Source organism: Physella acuta, unplaced genomic scaffold, assembly GCF_028476545.2.
Source record: "Physella acuta isolate Inbredline_101_S28 unplaced genomic scaffold, ASM2847654v3 ptg000234l, whole genome shotgun sequence".
Classification (NCBI taxonomy): Eukaryota; Metazoa; Mollusca; class Gastropoda; family Physidae; genus Physella; species Physella acuta.
The window spans coordinates 83,916-101,086 of NW_026731753.1; the positions used below are offsets into that span (position 1 = coordinate 83,916).

A 17,171-nucleotide genomic window follows, 5' to 3' on the forward strand; every position below is an offset into this window, starting at 1 on the left:
TCTGAATTATGTAGCCTACCTTACATTTAGGCTAATACTGAATTAAAAAGAAATTACATTAAGGTTTGAAATTAATACAACTTGTAATTAAGAAAGAAAGCTTCAATTCTAAATACTACAAGATATAATAACAAACAATGAAACAAATTCAAAGCTTTTTTCAACCCATTTAGTCGAAAAGATTTTTATTTTTTCCGATATTGACCAAAATAAGTTTTTAAAGATTAGGCCTACTGTTTTTACAAACATAACTCAATTCTATTAGGCCCCTGTAAACATTAAGATTCCTCTGTAGACAAAGCAATCTATTTGGCAGATGAAGTAGAGTTCATGTTTCTTGACCTCGGCATATGAAGTGATTGTCCGTGTGGTCAGCGATATTCACAGCCGCCTTTACTTTTTACCTTTAATTTCCCCAATGTATATCAGGTACCCATCAGAAATGGGTGGACTCTAATTGAATTTTATTAAACAAACATTTTGATATAGGCCTAGATCTATAATCTATAACATTCCAAACAACATCTGTTCTGTAGAATTTACCTTTCTGCTTCCAAATGCGGTATTTTCCAATTGAAAATTCATCACAAAACATACAATAAATAATATAAATGGCATTTTATAAATTTATATAAACTATTTACTTTCACCTTGGTGTAACAAAATGTAGGTATAAGCAAACTGATTTCAATAGTAAGAAAGAATCATGTCTTTTCTTGCTTACTAGTACACAATACTAGCTTTAAAACAAGTGAATTTGACTTTTTACCTGCGTTTTTGGTCGCGTTTCTATATATTTTATTTGCGACACTAAAAAAATTATATTTAATCAACCGATTATGCTAAATTAATAAAATTGGTACTGTTGGATTGCATTTTTAAAGCTCTACAATTATATGCTATTCTTTTTATAATTTGAAGAAAATTGAATTTTTATGAGACTAACTACTTACTTAACCTTATAGTTTTATAACTTAGATAATAATAGAATATAAAGACATTTAATAATACTATACTATAATACTAGATTTAAAACTAGATCTGAGATCTAGATCTACTGTCCAAGTTACTCAACTCAACTGCTTGTACGTAGATCTATTTATATTTATTCTTTATTTAATGTATTGAATTGTATTGTACTAATGTAGATCTAGATCTACTTTAACTTGTTTGTACTCAGTACTGAACGGTTGTAGATCTAGATCTAGATTCTAGATCGTTACTATTAGTCATGAGAAGCTAGATCTAGATTTCGATCTAACACTACTTACTACTAAGAGTTATTTTAGCACTAGCCTGACTCGCTGAGGGTGTGCTGCTGTAATATTAATAACAAACATCGATTTTTATTTGTTTCGCAATCGATATATGAATTCTAGCAGAATATAAACATGCCAGATTTTTTAAAGACAGGTCATATATCTTGAAAGAAATTGTTAAGCATGCAGCATAGGGCATATATTTAGAATCTAGATATGCCTATAATAACTCATTTTGGCAAGCTCGTTTTTAATTTCCTTGTGAAAAATATATTAAGTTAGGCCTACACAGTTGCTTTTTTTAAAAACAATCTCTCCGAAATCAAATTAAAAACGATATCACAAAAATGTTACACACCATACATACATAAACTGACACACACAAAATAACCTCAATTCCAGAAAAATCAACATGAATTTCATTAGGCCCCATTTTATACCAAAAAATTATTCGTGACATTTTTCTACATAAGTAACGTCATTTATGGATGACTTTATAACAGTAAAAACATCAATAGTCATATAGAATCTTGTTTGTTTTGATTTTTTTTTTACTTAGTAGATTAGTAGATTCTATAATACATAGAAAATTTTAATATTATTAAGTAAATTCAATCTGGCAAACTTTCATAAAGTATGATTATTTCTTCTTTTTGGAAGTTTACTTTTACTTTAAACATTGGTACATTTTATATGAAATGTCATAAAACTAAAAGTAAGGTTTTTATCGCTGTTACTTGAAATCTAACTAGATCTAGATCTAGATATAGTTCTAGAATCTAGATTTCTATAGATCTAGATCTAGAATGTCCATATAATTATTAAGTAGTCTGCTAACCTGGATCTAACTTAGATCTAGTAATCTAGATTTGATTTAGACATTTTGGTAATCTATCGTTTTGGGTGTTTTGGGTACGTAAAATCGCCCGCGACTTGTAGGTCGCGACTTGTAATGTGAAAACCAGGTTACTCCTTAAATTTTAATAATTCTTTCACATTTTGAGGAGGATTTATGTTTTAAAAAATACAAAAATGTTTCCTTGTTTCATTTATGTACCTGTTTTTATTCAATTGAATTAAAACTTTTCAGTAATAAATGAACACCAGCGATTTTTCCAACAGATGCAACCATGCTCATTTACTATAGCAGCCATCTTGTTAAAGTTTTATTTTTATAGACATATAGCGCGAGATTCAGGCGGAAGTCACTCTATTTTACAAATGGCTGCTGTTTATATAGCAAATCTTGCTTGCAGACACTGTTGTTTAAAGTTAATTTCTGGCCTATATTTAGTATATTGATATATTTAGCCATTGATCATTTAGGTTTATTATTCATTTATCTATAATATTTGACACAAACATATCACAATATACTCCTATTACAGCCTTGATAATGAGGTAACGTTTTCGTACATTAATAGCCGCGGGCGATTTTACGTACCCAAAACGATAGATTACCGAGATCTAGATTATTCTTGATCTAAACTACTAACTAAACTCGTAAAGTCGTAAACTGATATCACTGATATGATATAATTTAATTTAATATATAATCTAAAAGAACAGGAATTATATTAATTATTATTAATTAAGCATTGTGTGGCCATTTAATAACAGATGTCTTTTAAAAATGTTTTCTATTAAATCAATTTACTTTTATGATTTAACTTTTGAACTATGTGTATCATATTTAAACAATATTAAAGTTTAAAATCTCAGTCAACACCCTAAATTAAAATTAGTTTGCAATTGTTACGTTTTAATTAACACTCCCTGTGTTTATTATTAAAAAGTATTAGTAGGCCTGTAGAGTCTAAAGTCTAAAGAGACTAAGCTTTTTTACTTTTCAAAAAGACCTTCTTACTATTTCAGATGTTACAATATACTGATTTGTAAAATTATTAAGATATTTAAAATAATGGAAGAACATCAGCAACAAGAAGAATGTAATTCAACATTTCAAGAGGAAGATACTGAATCACAAGCTAATAACCAGATAGATGATGAATTTTATATACATCAAAATAAGAAAGGAGAGGTAACCTTTGGATTGAAACACACATCTTCCTATACTTATTCTAAATCTGATGTGCCTTTAAATGAAGCATGGGATGAAGTAAATTTCACAGATTCCACAGCTAATGAGACACAGGAATTAAGTTCTGAATTTCATGATAAAAAAACCTCAGATGAGACAAGTGAGTCGGTTACCTTTGCTAGTGAAAATGAATTATTTGAAGCAAGTAACAAAATATCTTTGCAGAGCAGCAGTGATGTATCCGATCATGGAATAAGTGATAAATCATACAGTAATTTAATTAATAAACTCATTCCTGCCACTATTTTGGATACTAATAAAAAAGTTGAAAATACTGATGAGTTATTATTAAAAATTACTGATGAAAAAGATTCAGATTTATTACTCAAAGCTATTGAGAATAAACAAGTAAATTTAAATAATGAAATGACTCTGCCATTGCAATCTTTGGAGATACCAAGTAACCCGGAACAAGAAAGTAGAGAGTCTGGTTGGCATAAAGAATTTACAGTTGTTCCAGTTGACGAAAGGAAGCTTATGCAAGTGGACAACAAGCCAACAGATGACAATGTCTTCAGAACACAGTCCTCAACTGACTTGTGTGCATTAAATAAAGACCAGCTGAACACAAACACTGAAGTTACTTCTCATAGTAATGAAGTTTTTAATCAAGACACCATCGGCCCACTTGACAATAATCAAGACACCATTGGTCCACTTGACAACCCTGCATTTCTGAGAACTTTACATTACTCTGAAAGGTAGAAACTTTTTAAAACTAACTAAATACAAAAATTTTAAATTCAGTTTTTAGTTTTAAACCCCACATAAATATTTAATAATTAATTTGAACTCTTTTTGGAACTTTAGTTTAAAAGCTTCCTTACTATTATTACTATATTTACATTTAGATTTTTTTGTCAACAGCCAGTATCTGAGCAATAATTTACAACTACTTTATCAAGAAGAGAACTTGAAAAACTCTACAGAAGATTTGAGGAGCCTAACCAAATTCCAAGAAATCCCTGACCTAGATCAAGGCTGGGCTTGGGTTGTTCTTGCTGCAGCTTTTTGGGCTTCCACTCTGCTTGGTGCAACTGTGTATGCTGCTGGTAAGACAAGTAAAATAGTTAAATGTGCTGGTATGGCCAAGTAAAATAGTTAATTTTTAACTAGAGCCCTTAGTTTAATTATAAACTACCATTGCATTTTCTTTTTTATTTTGTGTTGGTAAAATTTTAATTAAATGTGGAAATGAAAATATTAAAATCCAAATTTCCACCAGGTTTTTAAAATCATTTCAATGTAGTTTTTGAACAAGCCGTATTTAACCTCAGCTTTATAGGCCAACACCTTTTTTTTTAAAAACTGTAAATAACTAACTACAAGTATCAATGTTTTGTAGGTGTTCTTATGTCAGCCATAATGGAAGAAATCAACCCTGATTTGACCAAAGTTGCCTGGGTTGGATCTGTCAATGTATTTGTTATGTACCTGACCGGTAGGGAAAAATATTAAATTTTTTTGCTGTTACCACTTTTTTTTTTGAGCATTCAAATCAAATGATACATTAGAGCTGTGTAAAAAGAAGTAGTAAATGTTAGCTGTAAGCACATCAATGATAAGTTTTAAATCAAACAAATCAACAGTAATTACCTCTTTGTCTAGATTATCTTTTGATCTGTAGGGCACAATTATTATTTATTGATGTGCTTTTTAAAATTAAAGAATTTATCCTAAACCGATTCTGTCTTGTGTGAAAATAAAAAAAAAACACAAAGAAGAGCAGTGTGAACTAATTGTCATCTTTTTTTTTTTCCTATTAGGGCCTTTTGTTGGGTTCACAGTGAAGAAGTATGGTGCAAGATTAACTGTATCCATTGCTGGCATTGTTGTAGCATTAGGATTTCTGGGGGCTTCATTCTCTCACTCCATTGGTGAACTCATCCTAACCCATGGTGTTATTGCAGGTCTGTTAATAGCTTCATGTATTTTAACTACATATTCTCGCACTAATCAGACTTGACTCACTTCATGCATGATATATTTACATATAGTAAAAACACATATTTTGTTAATGGATATGTATACAGGCTTAGGTGCTGGGTACTCTGTGAATCCTATGGTGGTTGTTGTGGGTCAGTACTTTGACAAATATAGAGGATTGGCATGTGGATTGTTGGCTTGTGGAGCTGGTATTGGTCTTTTAACAGGTATTCTCTTTTTGTCCTACCTTTGTATTGAAGTATTTTATGTTCAGTTATTGAGTTTATAATGAAAAAACCTGTTTATTAGTTACTTAAACATTTCAAATGTTTAAACTTGACCCACCTCTGTATTGAAGTTATTTAATGTTAAATTATTTTAAAAAAATCTGTTTATTGAATTTATAATGAAAATAAATTTAAAAACCTGTTTATTAGTAACTTACAAATATCAAATATTTAAACTTTATTTATTCCCACAGGGGGCACTTGTGTCTCTTTACTGTTGGAAACATATGGACTGAGTGGTACATATTTAATTTGGGCTGGCCTAATGTTGAACATCACCCCAGCAGGTATGTTAATTCGTCCATCACCAGAAGAAAGGCTGAGGAAAACGGAAGTGCCTAACACGCGTGGCGCCGCAGTTGATGAAGTGGTCAGCAGCCGCAACAGCATGACCAGTGGCTTGAATAGTCCGTTTGGGAGTAGGAACCACAGCATCATCAGCGGAATGGACAAAGTTGGCTACTACAAAAAGCCTGCGTCCCGGGCAGGTTTGAAGTTTACCAACTTGGATGCAGAAACCCCTTTGATTAAAACAGCTCTGCAGAATCAGATGTCCCAATCATGCCAGTCATTTGCCACGAATAGGCAGCTTCCTTTAATCTCTGTTACAAGTCTATTCCAGCAGGGAAGATATGTCGTCAAGTCCAGCAACTCTGAAATGCACCCACTTCCCTTCAGTCCCTCTGAGACACAAGCCACCCAGGGCCCACTTTCATCACAAAATGCTATCCCCAATCACTTCAACTGCCGCCGTGTCTCAGCAACCACCCTGGCCACCTCCACCTACATGCCTAACACCCTCCATGCCTCCCCCACCAGCATGAGGGTGCCCCACCAGAGGGCCAGCTGTAACTTCCCCAGTACCAGCCGTACGGTGTCTCTACGTGGAAGTCTTCACCCAGACAATGATTCCATCAGTTCTGCTCTCATCTCCAAACTGAGGCCTCGGGATGGTTTGGCTCCCAGGCACCCCCTAGGGTCAAGAAGTATATCAACATTTATGGGGAGCATTGCAAGTTTCCCCACAGCTTTAGCCATGGTCACTGATGATGTATCCAGATATGAAACCTGCAGTATATCAGGCTCAAATACTGTGGTAAACAGAACTTTTGTATTCTTTATAATCTTTTTAATATAATCTAAGTATATATAACATAATCTAAGTCAAGCTAATCTGTCGACATTAACGTCAACTTCTACTCTAGTCAACAGATCATCCTTATGATGTTAGCATTACAGCTAAAACTATATTTGAGCTATGGGACTGTTACATTACTCAAGTGATGGGGCCTTCCGTTGATGGGTACCCAGTTTTTAAGTAGAAGAAAGTAAAGGTGGCTGGCCAGTGCTGACCACACTATTGGTTCATTTGCCTCATGGATCACTTATCAGCCTCACTGATCATCAGCCCTTCCTGTCTTAAAAGGTCACCTCCTGTCCAAAAATATATACTTCATCTAATTTTTGGGATAAAATATTGTGATAAGCTGGATTTTGTATTGTACATTTCCTATATCTATTTCTTCTTTTTATTCAGTCTTGACTAAGGTTTTTTGTTTTGTTTCAGACTGTTAAAAGCTACCTGACCAGGCTAATCGAGTGCTTTCATATTCTACAAAACAGGCAGTTTTTGGCTTTTATAGGGACATGTTTTGTGTGGGCTTTTGGAGAATCTCCTGTCATTGTTTACCTGCCTTCATATGCTATAAGGTGCAGTGGTTTTTTTTCTTCTGATAGCATTTTAATGTTAGTCTTAAAGCTTGAACTTTTAACAAAGTAAAATAGTTAAAGAGCTAAAAAATAGTTGGCTTTATTTAAAAGTTGATCAGAAATGTGGTACAGAGTGACCATAATTCACATTAAAATTCTGCTACAATATTCTTCAGGTCACAATTTTATGATTGCTTTTTTTTTTGTTGTCAGTCGAGGAACAAATCCCATGCAGGCTTCTTCCCTGTACACTGCCATGGGAACAGGATCAATCATGGGGAGATTTCTGTCTGGTCTACTAGCATCAAACAATGAAGTTGCACCTTTGCTTCTACACATAGGTGAGAACTTACTTTAGCTGAATTATCTCTCAGTTGAACTAGTTCAGCTTTTGTCAGAGAAATGTTCCTCTGATTTGGTTTCTACCCAGCTAACCTTGTGTACCTGTGTCCTTTCTTGAGGGACTTGTGCAATATATCAGATAGCAATGCAATTAAAACAGGACTTGATTTTATAAGAGCCCTTCAGAATAGTCATAAGTGGACAGGTGACATTTTAAATGTGAAAAATAAAATGTTTTGAATGTTCATTTTTTTTTTCATAAATAATTTTTTTTTTAAAAGGAATTTTTTTATATCAGGCAAAATTTGTTCTTTGTTTCTTTTTTTTTAAAATTTGAACGACTTTTAATTTGAATGATTGTTGTGTAGGTTGTTTGGGAATCACTGGCGTGATTGTTGTAGTAAGTCCTCTGATCACCTCCACCTATCCTGGACAAATGGTCTTCTCCTGGCTTCTGGGACTCTACACTAGGTCTATGGTGCCACTGACTTCTCTGGTCATCATTGAGATGCTTGGGATCAAAGAGTTAGGACAAGGGTTCGGCTTCCTCAGCATGACTCAAGGGCTAGGCTACCTTATTGGTCCACCCTTAGCCAGTAAGTTTTTAAATGTTCCTGTTTAGATAGCTTCCCTTTACCAGTAAGTTTTTAATGTTCCTGTTTAGATAGTTTCCCTTTGCCAGTCTTTCTTTTAGACATTTATTCTAAAGAAAAAGTAACTCAAATAACCATAACATGCATAATGCTTTCTATTTTTACACATTCACTTCAGCACTTTTTAACCAATGATAATGAAATTATTTATATTGACTTATTTCATGTTACATTATAATTCATCAATTCACATATTATTTTCTATTTTATTTTTAGGTATGATAGTTTGTGCTATTGGTTACCAAAATTGTTATGTCTTTTCAGGTAAATTAGTTTTAAAGCTTAATTTTCTTGGTATTAAACTAAAAATGTACTCATGTTTATACAATTTCAGCAAATCTGTTGTATTTTTTATTTATTTTTGAATATGTGGTCATAAATTGTATTATAAATGACTAACGATTAAATTGTCACCCTTACAATCTTTTGCTTGATTAGGTTGTGTTTTGTTGCTGGCCAGTTTTTTCACCCTCTCAATTATTGTTCTGATGCACTCTAATGAGGAAGATAAGTACATGGATCTTCAGTCTGTGCATGAAATGGACAATGACTTTCATAAGCTGACCAACAGCACAGTAGATGAGATGGCAAATGGTCTGGGGGATAGACCAATATGCGGAGAACCCTGTAAACCTGACTGTGCTGTGATTAACCCAGTCTTTCCCCTGCAAGGTGACCATGCCATGGAACATAAACAAGGCCTGCAGGACGAGAACACGCCCGAAACAAAAAAAAATTTAGAGGAGGAAAAACTCGGTACCATCTTAGAAGTGGTGTGAAAGTAAATATTTGTGAAATGACATGTAGTTAATTGTGTGTCATTCTTAAAATTTAGTACTACGGGAGGTTAAAAACTTGAAGGCTTGTATATCAGTATTCTTTTACACATCTTTTTTATAATATAAAACATTTTCCATCATGTAGTGGGCATTATTTTTTATAACATTTTATGTTAATTGTATATAATATCAAATCTTCATTGTTTGTTAATTTAGAATAAAAATGTATGTGAGATTTACTTGCACATCATAAAGTATAATTTTTAACTTAATTATTACAGCAGACTATATTTATACATCAACTGGCAAATAAATTTATCAACTTTAATATTTTTTGGCTTAATATTTTGATTGTGTAGTTTTGTCATCTATTTGTTGTAAACCTTTAAACTCATTTCATATTATCAGGGGTTAAATCAAACTAAAATCACATATAAATTAAACAAACACAAAGATAAAAACCATAATTTTATTGCTTAAATCTTCAAACCGTGCATTCAAATGTAGTGCAGACTCCTGAGATAACTTCTTGATAGGCAGTTTAAATATTTTAAATTTAACATGTTCATCATATGAGTCAGTGTTTGTGGTATGGAAAGAAACATGTCTGGATTATTTAATACCAACAACAGCTCCATTTAAAATTTAAATATTACTGCTAATGAGAATCTTAAATGATATTAATGAATATTTAATGTTTTCTTTACAAAGGTCAAGAATTAAAAACAAAATAACTTTTTTACCCCTTATACTTGACCTAAAACTAATTTATATTCCATTGTTAGTTGAGTTTCCAAGCAGCAATTTCTATGATTGGATGTTAAAAGTTACTGCATCTACAAAATCATACTTAACAGCATACTCTACTTATTATTTTTATTTCACTAAAGCTTGTAGCCATTTTAATTACATCAACATATTTTGATATTTAAATGCTGGGGGGGGGGGGGGGGGGGGGAAGAGACATACTTTTAGCAAATTTTTTATCTTCGTCTTCAGAAAACTGAATAAGAGTATTTTAGACAACAACTTTATGAAATTACAAGTTTTTTAGATGTCAAAAATTTGTTCGAGATCAATTTTAAACAAAATTATTTTTTTGAAAAATACAAAATACTCATCTTTCCAATTATAGTATAATTGGAACAAATGTACATATTAGAAACTCAAGAAGTTGGTTATCAGTTTGTATAAAAATACTCTTACATTATGTAAAAACAAAAGCTTCATAATAACTGGTTTTATGGTTGCTAATATGGACAAATATTGATTTTTAATTAATTTTGCTGCAAAAAAAATTTGTAAAGACTTTACTACAATTAAAAGCAAAGATTTAACAGAAAATTGAATATGAAACTAATTTTTATCTTTAGGTGGGTTTTAATTGACAAAAAAAAACTGTTACTGTTGCTTTTTAAGGTTTATGTATTTTTAAAATTCTTTAAAAAAAATGTTTTCTATATTAAATGCTCATTTTAAGGTGAAAACATAATTATTAATAAAATCAATCAGAAAATTAATAAAAGTTTAGTGATGCCACTAATTAACAATAAAAATACTGAGACAAGTGTTTCTCATTTTTGTGAAAGTCTTTGTTTTAGAAATGACTAAAAAATTGGAAGTTGTTTATTTGACAATCCTTTCTAAAACTCAATGTTCTTAAAAACATATTTATCTTTTAGCTGTAATAACATTTACATAGTTTAATAAATTACTACTGCTGCTGGGTTTTAAAGAAGAAACACAAAACTTGAAGACAAAGATTACTATAGGAAACACAGGAAAATGTCAGTGTTAACACATTTTGCTGTCTTTTTGCAAATAAATAACGAACTGTTTTTTTAATAGTGTAAAAAACAGTTTGTTAATTTTGGTAAAAAAGAACTCTACGATAAACAAGTAAAATTTCAGTAAGTATTGCTGTAAGTGCTTAAAAAGTAAATGAAAACAAAGATCACAAATATTTTACAATCTTAACTCTATGAAATTAGCATTAAATATAAATTTACACAAACACATAATGAAACATTAATTATTTCATTAATATACCCCAAACAGGTTATCATTTAATTGATAACTAAAATAGCAACATTTATTTGTGAAAACACATATCTACAGATATAAAAATATCAAAATTTGTTGAGAAAATAGGTAACCAAAAGTTATTATTACATAAATGTCTAAAAATAATATGTAAGCAATAGTTTCAGATAGCACACACAAACAGCCATAATTTTTTTTAGCTTTAATTATTTGAAATTACATAAATATAAGTTTTTAAAGAAAATTTGGTTGAAATATTTCAGCGTTTTAAAAAAAATTGTCGTATTGTATTGCATTAGAAAAAAATAAATCCACACAAAAATATTATGAGAATGGAATGTTGTAAAGTAACATCAATATTATGCAGTGGTAGTTAACATTTGGCCTTCATAAAAACCAGGCTTGTGGACTGGCCATAAATAGCATAACTTCTATGAAAACACAAGAAACATGGGATTCCCAGAGATCATCTAAACACAAAGTGGTAACATGTGTTCTTATTCTCCAGCCCATTGAGCTTGCGAGAAATCCCTCTGGGGTCCAATGTGGCAGATTTTTTTACCAAATATTTCTTGCGTTCAAACAGAAATTTTTAAAATACTACATTTCCGCCCAAATGTTGGTACTCGCAATGAACAAACTATTTAAAAAAATAGATTTGTGGTATAAAATGTAATAACAGCAGTTGATATTGAGTTAAAGCAAAGCAGATAATGCACACTAAATTCAATCTTTCCCTTTTTTAAACCAAATGGCTTTACAATTTTAAAAACAAAATTGGCAAACAATACACCCATAGTAATTAACAGAATAATTAAACAAAATGGGTAACGAAATCAATTGGTTAAATTTGAATATTCAAACAAAAGCAAAATAAAATAAAAAAACGGTTTATTCTTGAGTAATATCTTTTGGCTATTAACAAATAATTTCTAAAACCATTTCATCGTTTGTATTACTTTAGATGTCGCTTGAAATTGTCAGCATAATTTATTCAAATTATATCAGGTAGTCAGTATTTCATATTAATAATTCCATTCTAATCTTGTAAATAAAAATTGCTTCATTATGTAAAAGTACAGAATATAAACCATTAATAACATTTTTTAAAAAAGCTATATCCAGTCAACCATTTTAATTTTAAACAATCAAACAAAACTTTAGAAAATTCATAGAAAACTAAATTTAGCTAAGTTAGTAATCTCAAGATATTAATTAAAAGAAATACTAGTTTTACAAAATTGTAAATCAAAACATCCCAAAATTGTATACAGTATCATTTTAGAACAATTTAATATTTATGGACATTATGAAAGCTCATAAAAAATTGCTGGTCTGTGGATACCAAAATAGAGGTGGAAAACAGGCACTATAAAGGAAATGCCAGCACCTACTAAACAATAGGTGGTGAATTTATAAGCTATCATTACTGACGGGAATGTTTTGTCAGGCTTGTCAAGCCCAAATATATAAGAGAAAAACCTGATGGACAACCATCTAGTGACAAGGTAAATTAAGGCAAGAACAGCACCACCAGTTACAAACCTAACCAAGGCCATCCAAAACCACATTAAAGTTGGCATTTCTATTATGTACGGTCCCAGTACTTCAGGTGCTTGGGTTAGCCCAAGCTGGTAACTAAACCACTGGCCAATCCCCACACCAGTCAATGAGGCGACAATTTGTATGGCGTCACCCTTGGATGAGTTCTTGTAGTTGCTTGGGTAGCAGACGGTGCACAGAGCCAGTGACATCAACAGCATAACAGGGGCAGCAGATATGTTGGTCTGTTGGTACATGTCAAATGCTTCCACATACTTAGTAAATGAGCACACAATTAAAACTGCATAGATAAATCCTACAAGAAGATCCTGAAAATAAAAAAGTTTATTTCAATACAAAAGAACAAATAATTATTTTTACATAAATTTTAGCCCAATGTAGAAGTGAATTTTGAAATATATTCTCTAATACTTGATATTTAAAAGTAATTATAAATTTTAAAAATATCCACATTGCATTATTTAATATTTAAATAGCTATAGATCAAGTATTATTAACAAAATAGAATGCTATTTATTTTAAAACAAGGGGTTTTATGAAATAAACTTATGAATCAGTTATCATTTATATTGGGATCAAATGAAACAGTTAAGCTTACCAAGATTGTATGAACACCTAGGTACAGTCTGCTCAAACAAGTTATAGTAAACCATAAGACAGCAATAATAGCGGGAATCAGGAACGGAACCTTTAAAAAAATTAAACAAAATTTCAATTAATAGCACACTTAAATTATTGATAAATGTTTCTCAGTTAGTCTAAGTGGTTATTAACATTTACAAGATGACCCAATTTCCTTATGATAAACCATCTCCTCCACTAAATTCAGCTCACCCCTATTCCACCCCCTCATCAAAATACTCCTGACTACCTACTATGTAAAATAACTTATACTGTTAACATTATTCCTAGTTAATATTCCACTAAGTTTTTAAATTAACAGAAGGAAATGATACGCATATTATTCATGTAGGAAACTAATAATTCCCAAATTACTATGCTACACTACATAACCTATTCAACCATACTGGACAATCTGTAATCAGCACTTTAAGCACTTTTGAAAAGACTCCTAGTTTGCGTTTGAGGTGATCTCTATCAGTTAACTATTTCTTTAAATTTCAATTTAGAAGTTTTGTTCTATCCCAATAAAAAAATTGATAATGTTGTAAACTAATAAAAATAATGAATAAACATACAATTAAAGTTCTAGTTGAAAGAAAGTAAAGCATTATAACACTGTATTGCAGATATTCTTATCTCAAAGAGTTGGAATATTAAATATACCTCTTATGATAAATATTCAAATAGGAAAGCTAGTGAGTTGTAGTAGGTTACTATATGGATTATAACAGGTGATTACAAATTTAAGATTTTTTTAATATGCATATTTTAGTACAAAAAACATGAGAAACTTTTACCCCCCCCCCCCCCCCCCCCCCTCAATATACAAAAAGTATGAAATTATTTTAAGAAATGCAAATAGTAAATAAGGAAGTATTCTCCACACTTAACGTGTTAGTAAAGAATTACGTGCATTAAAATTAAAGAAAAACATAGAATACGGAGGGGGGAAGGGGATTAAAATAGTTCACATGGTTATTATAAATGTATCAAGTTCTGTGAGAGCTTATTAAAAAAAAAACCTTTGATGGTATGAAGCTGATAGAAAAAGTGTGTTACCCAATCAATACAAGCTGAATGGTATCAGGAATAATGGCTAGCAACTTAACTTTGTCAAGAAATTGATTAGGATTAATTTATGCAAGACATGTTTAAAGCAGCTAAAACATGTTTCTATAAGGCTGCATAAAAATAGTGTAAAACAGCCCCATGTGTCTATGTATCTTTTTTTAATTGAAAAAAAAAATGTGTTTATGTGAATCAAAGAAAGATAGTGTTAGTAGTGTTATCATGTCTCACAGTGCAAATAGATTGTGTACACACGTTCTTATCTTATTGTAATGCTGATAAATTAACAGTGCACCTAGAAATTGGCCAAGTTCACAATGCTAAGCAGTGGGTGTTTACAGTTTAAAAATTTCAATCAACCTTGTAGATAGGTATGAAAACAAGGTTGAATGAAAACATGATTCAGTGAATGAAAAACAATTAAAGGGTTATATGATGATATGCACTGTTTTAGTTAATTTAAAATGAAATGTTTCACTTTCTTTGTGCCTTACATATATAAAAACTTAAGGACCTTATTCACATAATGTGCTAAAAATTTGGACTAAAAAGATATTCAGAAATTAACTGATATGTTACATCATCGCCAATCAGGCCACCTGGCAAACCAATCGTATTTTGAAACTAGTGTGATATTATATAAATTTAGTAACTGACTATTTTGACCTCAGAAAATGTCATACCTTAGTACATGATACAGTTAAAAAAAAAAAAGACCACTTAAAAGAATACATTAATCTCAATTGATAAAATGAAAAATAATGTAATAGGCTATAGATATGAACACAAGCTATTTCAAGATTTTAAAACAATATGGATCCCATGAGTCAGAAAATGATTTAAGTGAGTCAACTTTGTATACATATATATCTATGTTAGGATTATGATGCTATTTCTACAGGATCAATTAGGTTCCCAGGGTCTACAAACTACTTTAATGGGTCCTAGTTAGGGGTCTTTACAAAATATAAGTTCCAGGGGTCATAGAAACATTGTTACATTTAATGCAGTACAACAGAAAGTGGTCAATCATTATGTAATCAGGCATTATTTTCAAATGCATCACAAAGCCTACATTTACAATAGACTTAATTAAGCTCTTTAAGGATAAAACCTCAAATAAAAGGGATCACAAATGTTAAAAAGAGTTAAAACTCTTAAAACTCCATGTGAACTGGTAATAGCTTTATAGACTTGGAAATACCATCAACATGTTAACTGACATGACTAGCACAAACCTGGTATCTCTCCATGACCATATACACAAGATAAACAGGTATGGCTGTGCCGGCCATGGCGTGAGTAGATGGCATGGAATACTCCTGCAGGTAGTGAGTCTCCAGCCTCACAACAGGGGGACATGGGGGTCTAGGCCAGCGAAGATAGTCCTTGGTAGCCTGACCTAGATACATGACTACACACCACAACCAGGCAACCTAAAAAAAATGTAGGTAAAAATTTACAATTCAAATTGTAGGTTTACATTATGTGTAATTATATTCTTTATGGTTAATTAATATATCCTGAACCACTTGTTTAAATAAATATATATTTCGGGAAGGTTTTGTTTTTGCAATATTGTTATATATCGTAATACTCTTAATAACTTACTTTAAACTTAAAACATTAAGAGCGAACTGTATTTGCTTTGTGTGTAGCCTACTCTAGAAACTTTAACTTAAAGCCATTTTATATTTAATTTTTATAGGCTAATAGGCCTATGTAATGTTTTTTTTTTATTACCTGTCTGATCACGACACCATCCAAGTTCCAGAGACAAAAAGGAAAAAAGGTCAGGTAAAACTCCTCATTTCCGAGAAAAGCTCCAAAATGTGCTAAGTATAACAATGATTTGTACTTAATCTTCACTGGTGTTTTTACTGGCGGGGCTGAATCATCACTGGCAGCTGCAGAAATGTGACCATTCGCCTTGGGATTAACAGAGTGACCATTACAGTGGATAATCTCATTCTTGTCATATCCCTTTTTTAAACTGTTGCTTTTGTTGATGAGATTTTCCTCCAACTCTGAGACCCCATTACAGTTCGGGTGGTTGAATTTGTCTTGAATTTTACTACTGATATAATCATTGTTATTGTTTGCCATGTTCTTTCTTGTTCTGCATTCTGTGTTGCAGTGTTGTATGTCTTCCCACAGTTCGTCCCCCTGCTGTCGATGGCTGTCGTCTGTTGATGACTTCAATGTTTGTGTGTGTTGGTCACGAGTCTCGGGTTTCTCGGCGATGACCCCACACAGACGCTGAAATCTGGCAACATGCTTCGGGTCCGCTAAACTTTGAATATATTCCATGCTAGTTCATTAATCAAGAAATAAAACGCGATTGGAGCTATAACTATCCGCTCAGTTATCTGTCAGCTATGCGGAAATGAATTATTTATTTGCTTTAGTTAGTTACCCTGCTTTCTAATGTTTGAGAAGTCAGTAAGCAGATGTGTCACCGCATTTTGATCGCACCACTTCTTATGCAGATCTGTCTGATTTCGATCAATTTCAAACCAAACAATAATTGATCCTAATGTTCATTTCTTTAGGGGATAATCCAACGAAAATGTTTCAATGTAACAGTCCAACCCCGTCCAGTAAACTCGAAAATGTAAAGCTGAAGAGTGCCTCTCAAAATCTGTGTCATCTACCTGTAGTTGACACACCACAGGTCGCTGGGTGATGACGAAAGGTGTGCTCGGAATCGTACTTGCTATTTCGTGGAGTATTCGATTAGTCAAATGCACGCACACACTGAAGCAACTGGCTAAGGCTACACAGACTACACCGTAAAGAATTAAAATTATACAATA

At 31.9% G+C, this 17,171-nt stretch overlaps 2 protein-coding genes across 2 annotated transcripts; one reads left to right on the top strand and one right to left on the bottom strand.

Moving 5' to 3' along the window:
- The first annotated feature begins 1,924 nt into the window (after positions 1–1,924).
- LOC131938104 (uncharacterized) lies at positions 1,925–9,169 on the top strand. The gene is made up of 12 exons (XM_059296001.1): positions 1,925–1,974; positions 3,135–4,061; positions 4,228–4,412; positions 4,706–4,801; positions 5,127–5,270; positions 5,394–5,513; positions 5,768–6,669; positions 7,141–7,283; positions 7,497–7,624; positions 7,994–8,221; positions 8,495–8,542; positions 8,717–9,169. Exons 2-12 carry the CDS (start codon positions 3,181–3,183, stop codon positions 9,055–9,057), a joined length of 3,216 nt encoding a protein of 1,071 aa, XP_059151984.1. The 5' UTR covers positions 1,925–1,974; positions 3,135–3,180; the 3' UTR covers positions 9,058–9,169.
- Positions 9,170–9,512: 343 nt separating this feature from the next.
- On the bottom strand, positions 9,513–17,131 carry LOC131938106 (sphingosine-1-phosphate phosphatase 1). Its single transcript, XM_059296002.1, has 4 exons — positions 16,099–17,131; positions 15,594–15,791; positions 13,262–13,351; positions 9,513–12,971 (listed from the first exon to the last, which is right to left on the bottom strand). The coding sequence occupies exons 1-4, from the start codon at positions 16,663–16,665 to the stop codon at positions 12,408–12,410; spliced, it is 1,419 nt and encodes a 472-aa protein (XP_059151985.1). The 5' UTR covers positions 16,666–17,131; the 3' UTR covers positions 9,513–12,407.
- Between the last annotated feature and the right edge of the window lie 40 nt (positions 17,132–17,171).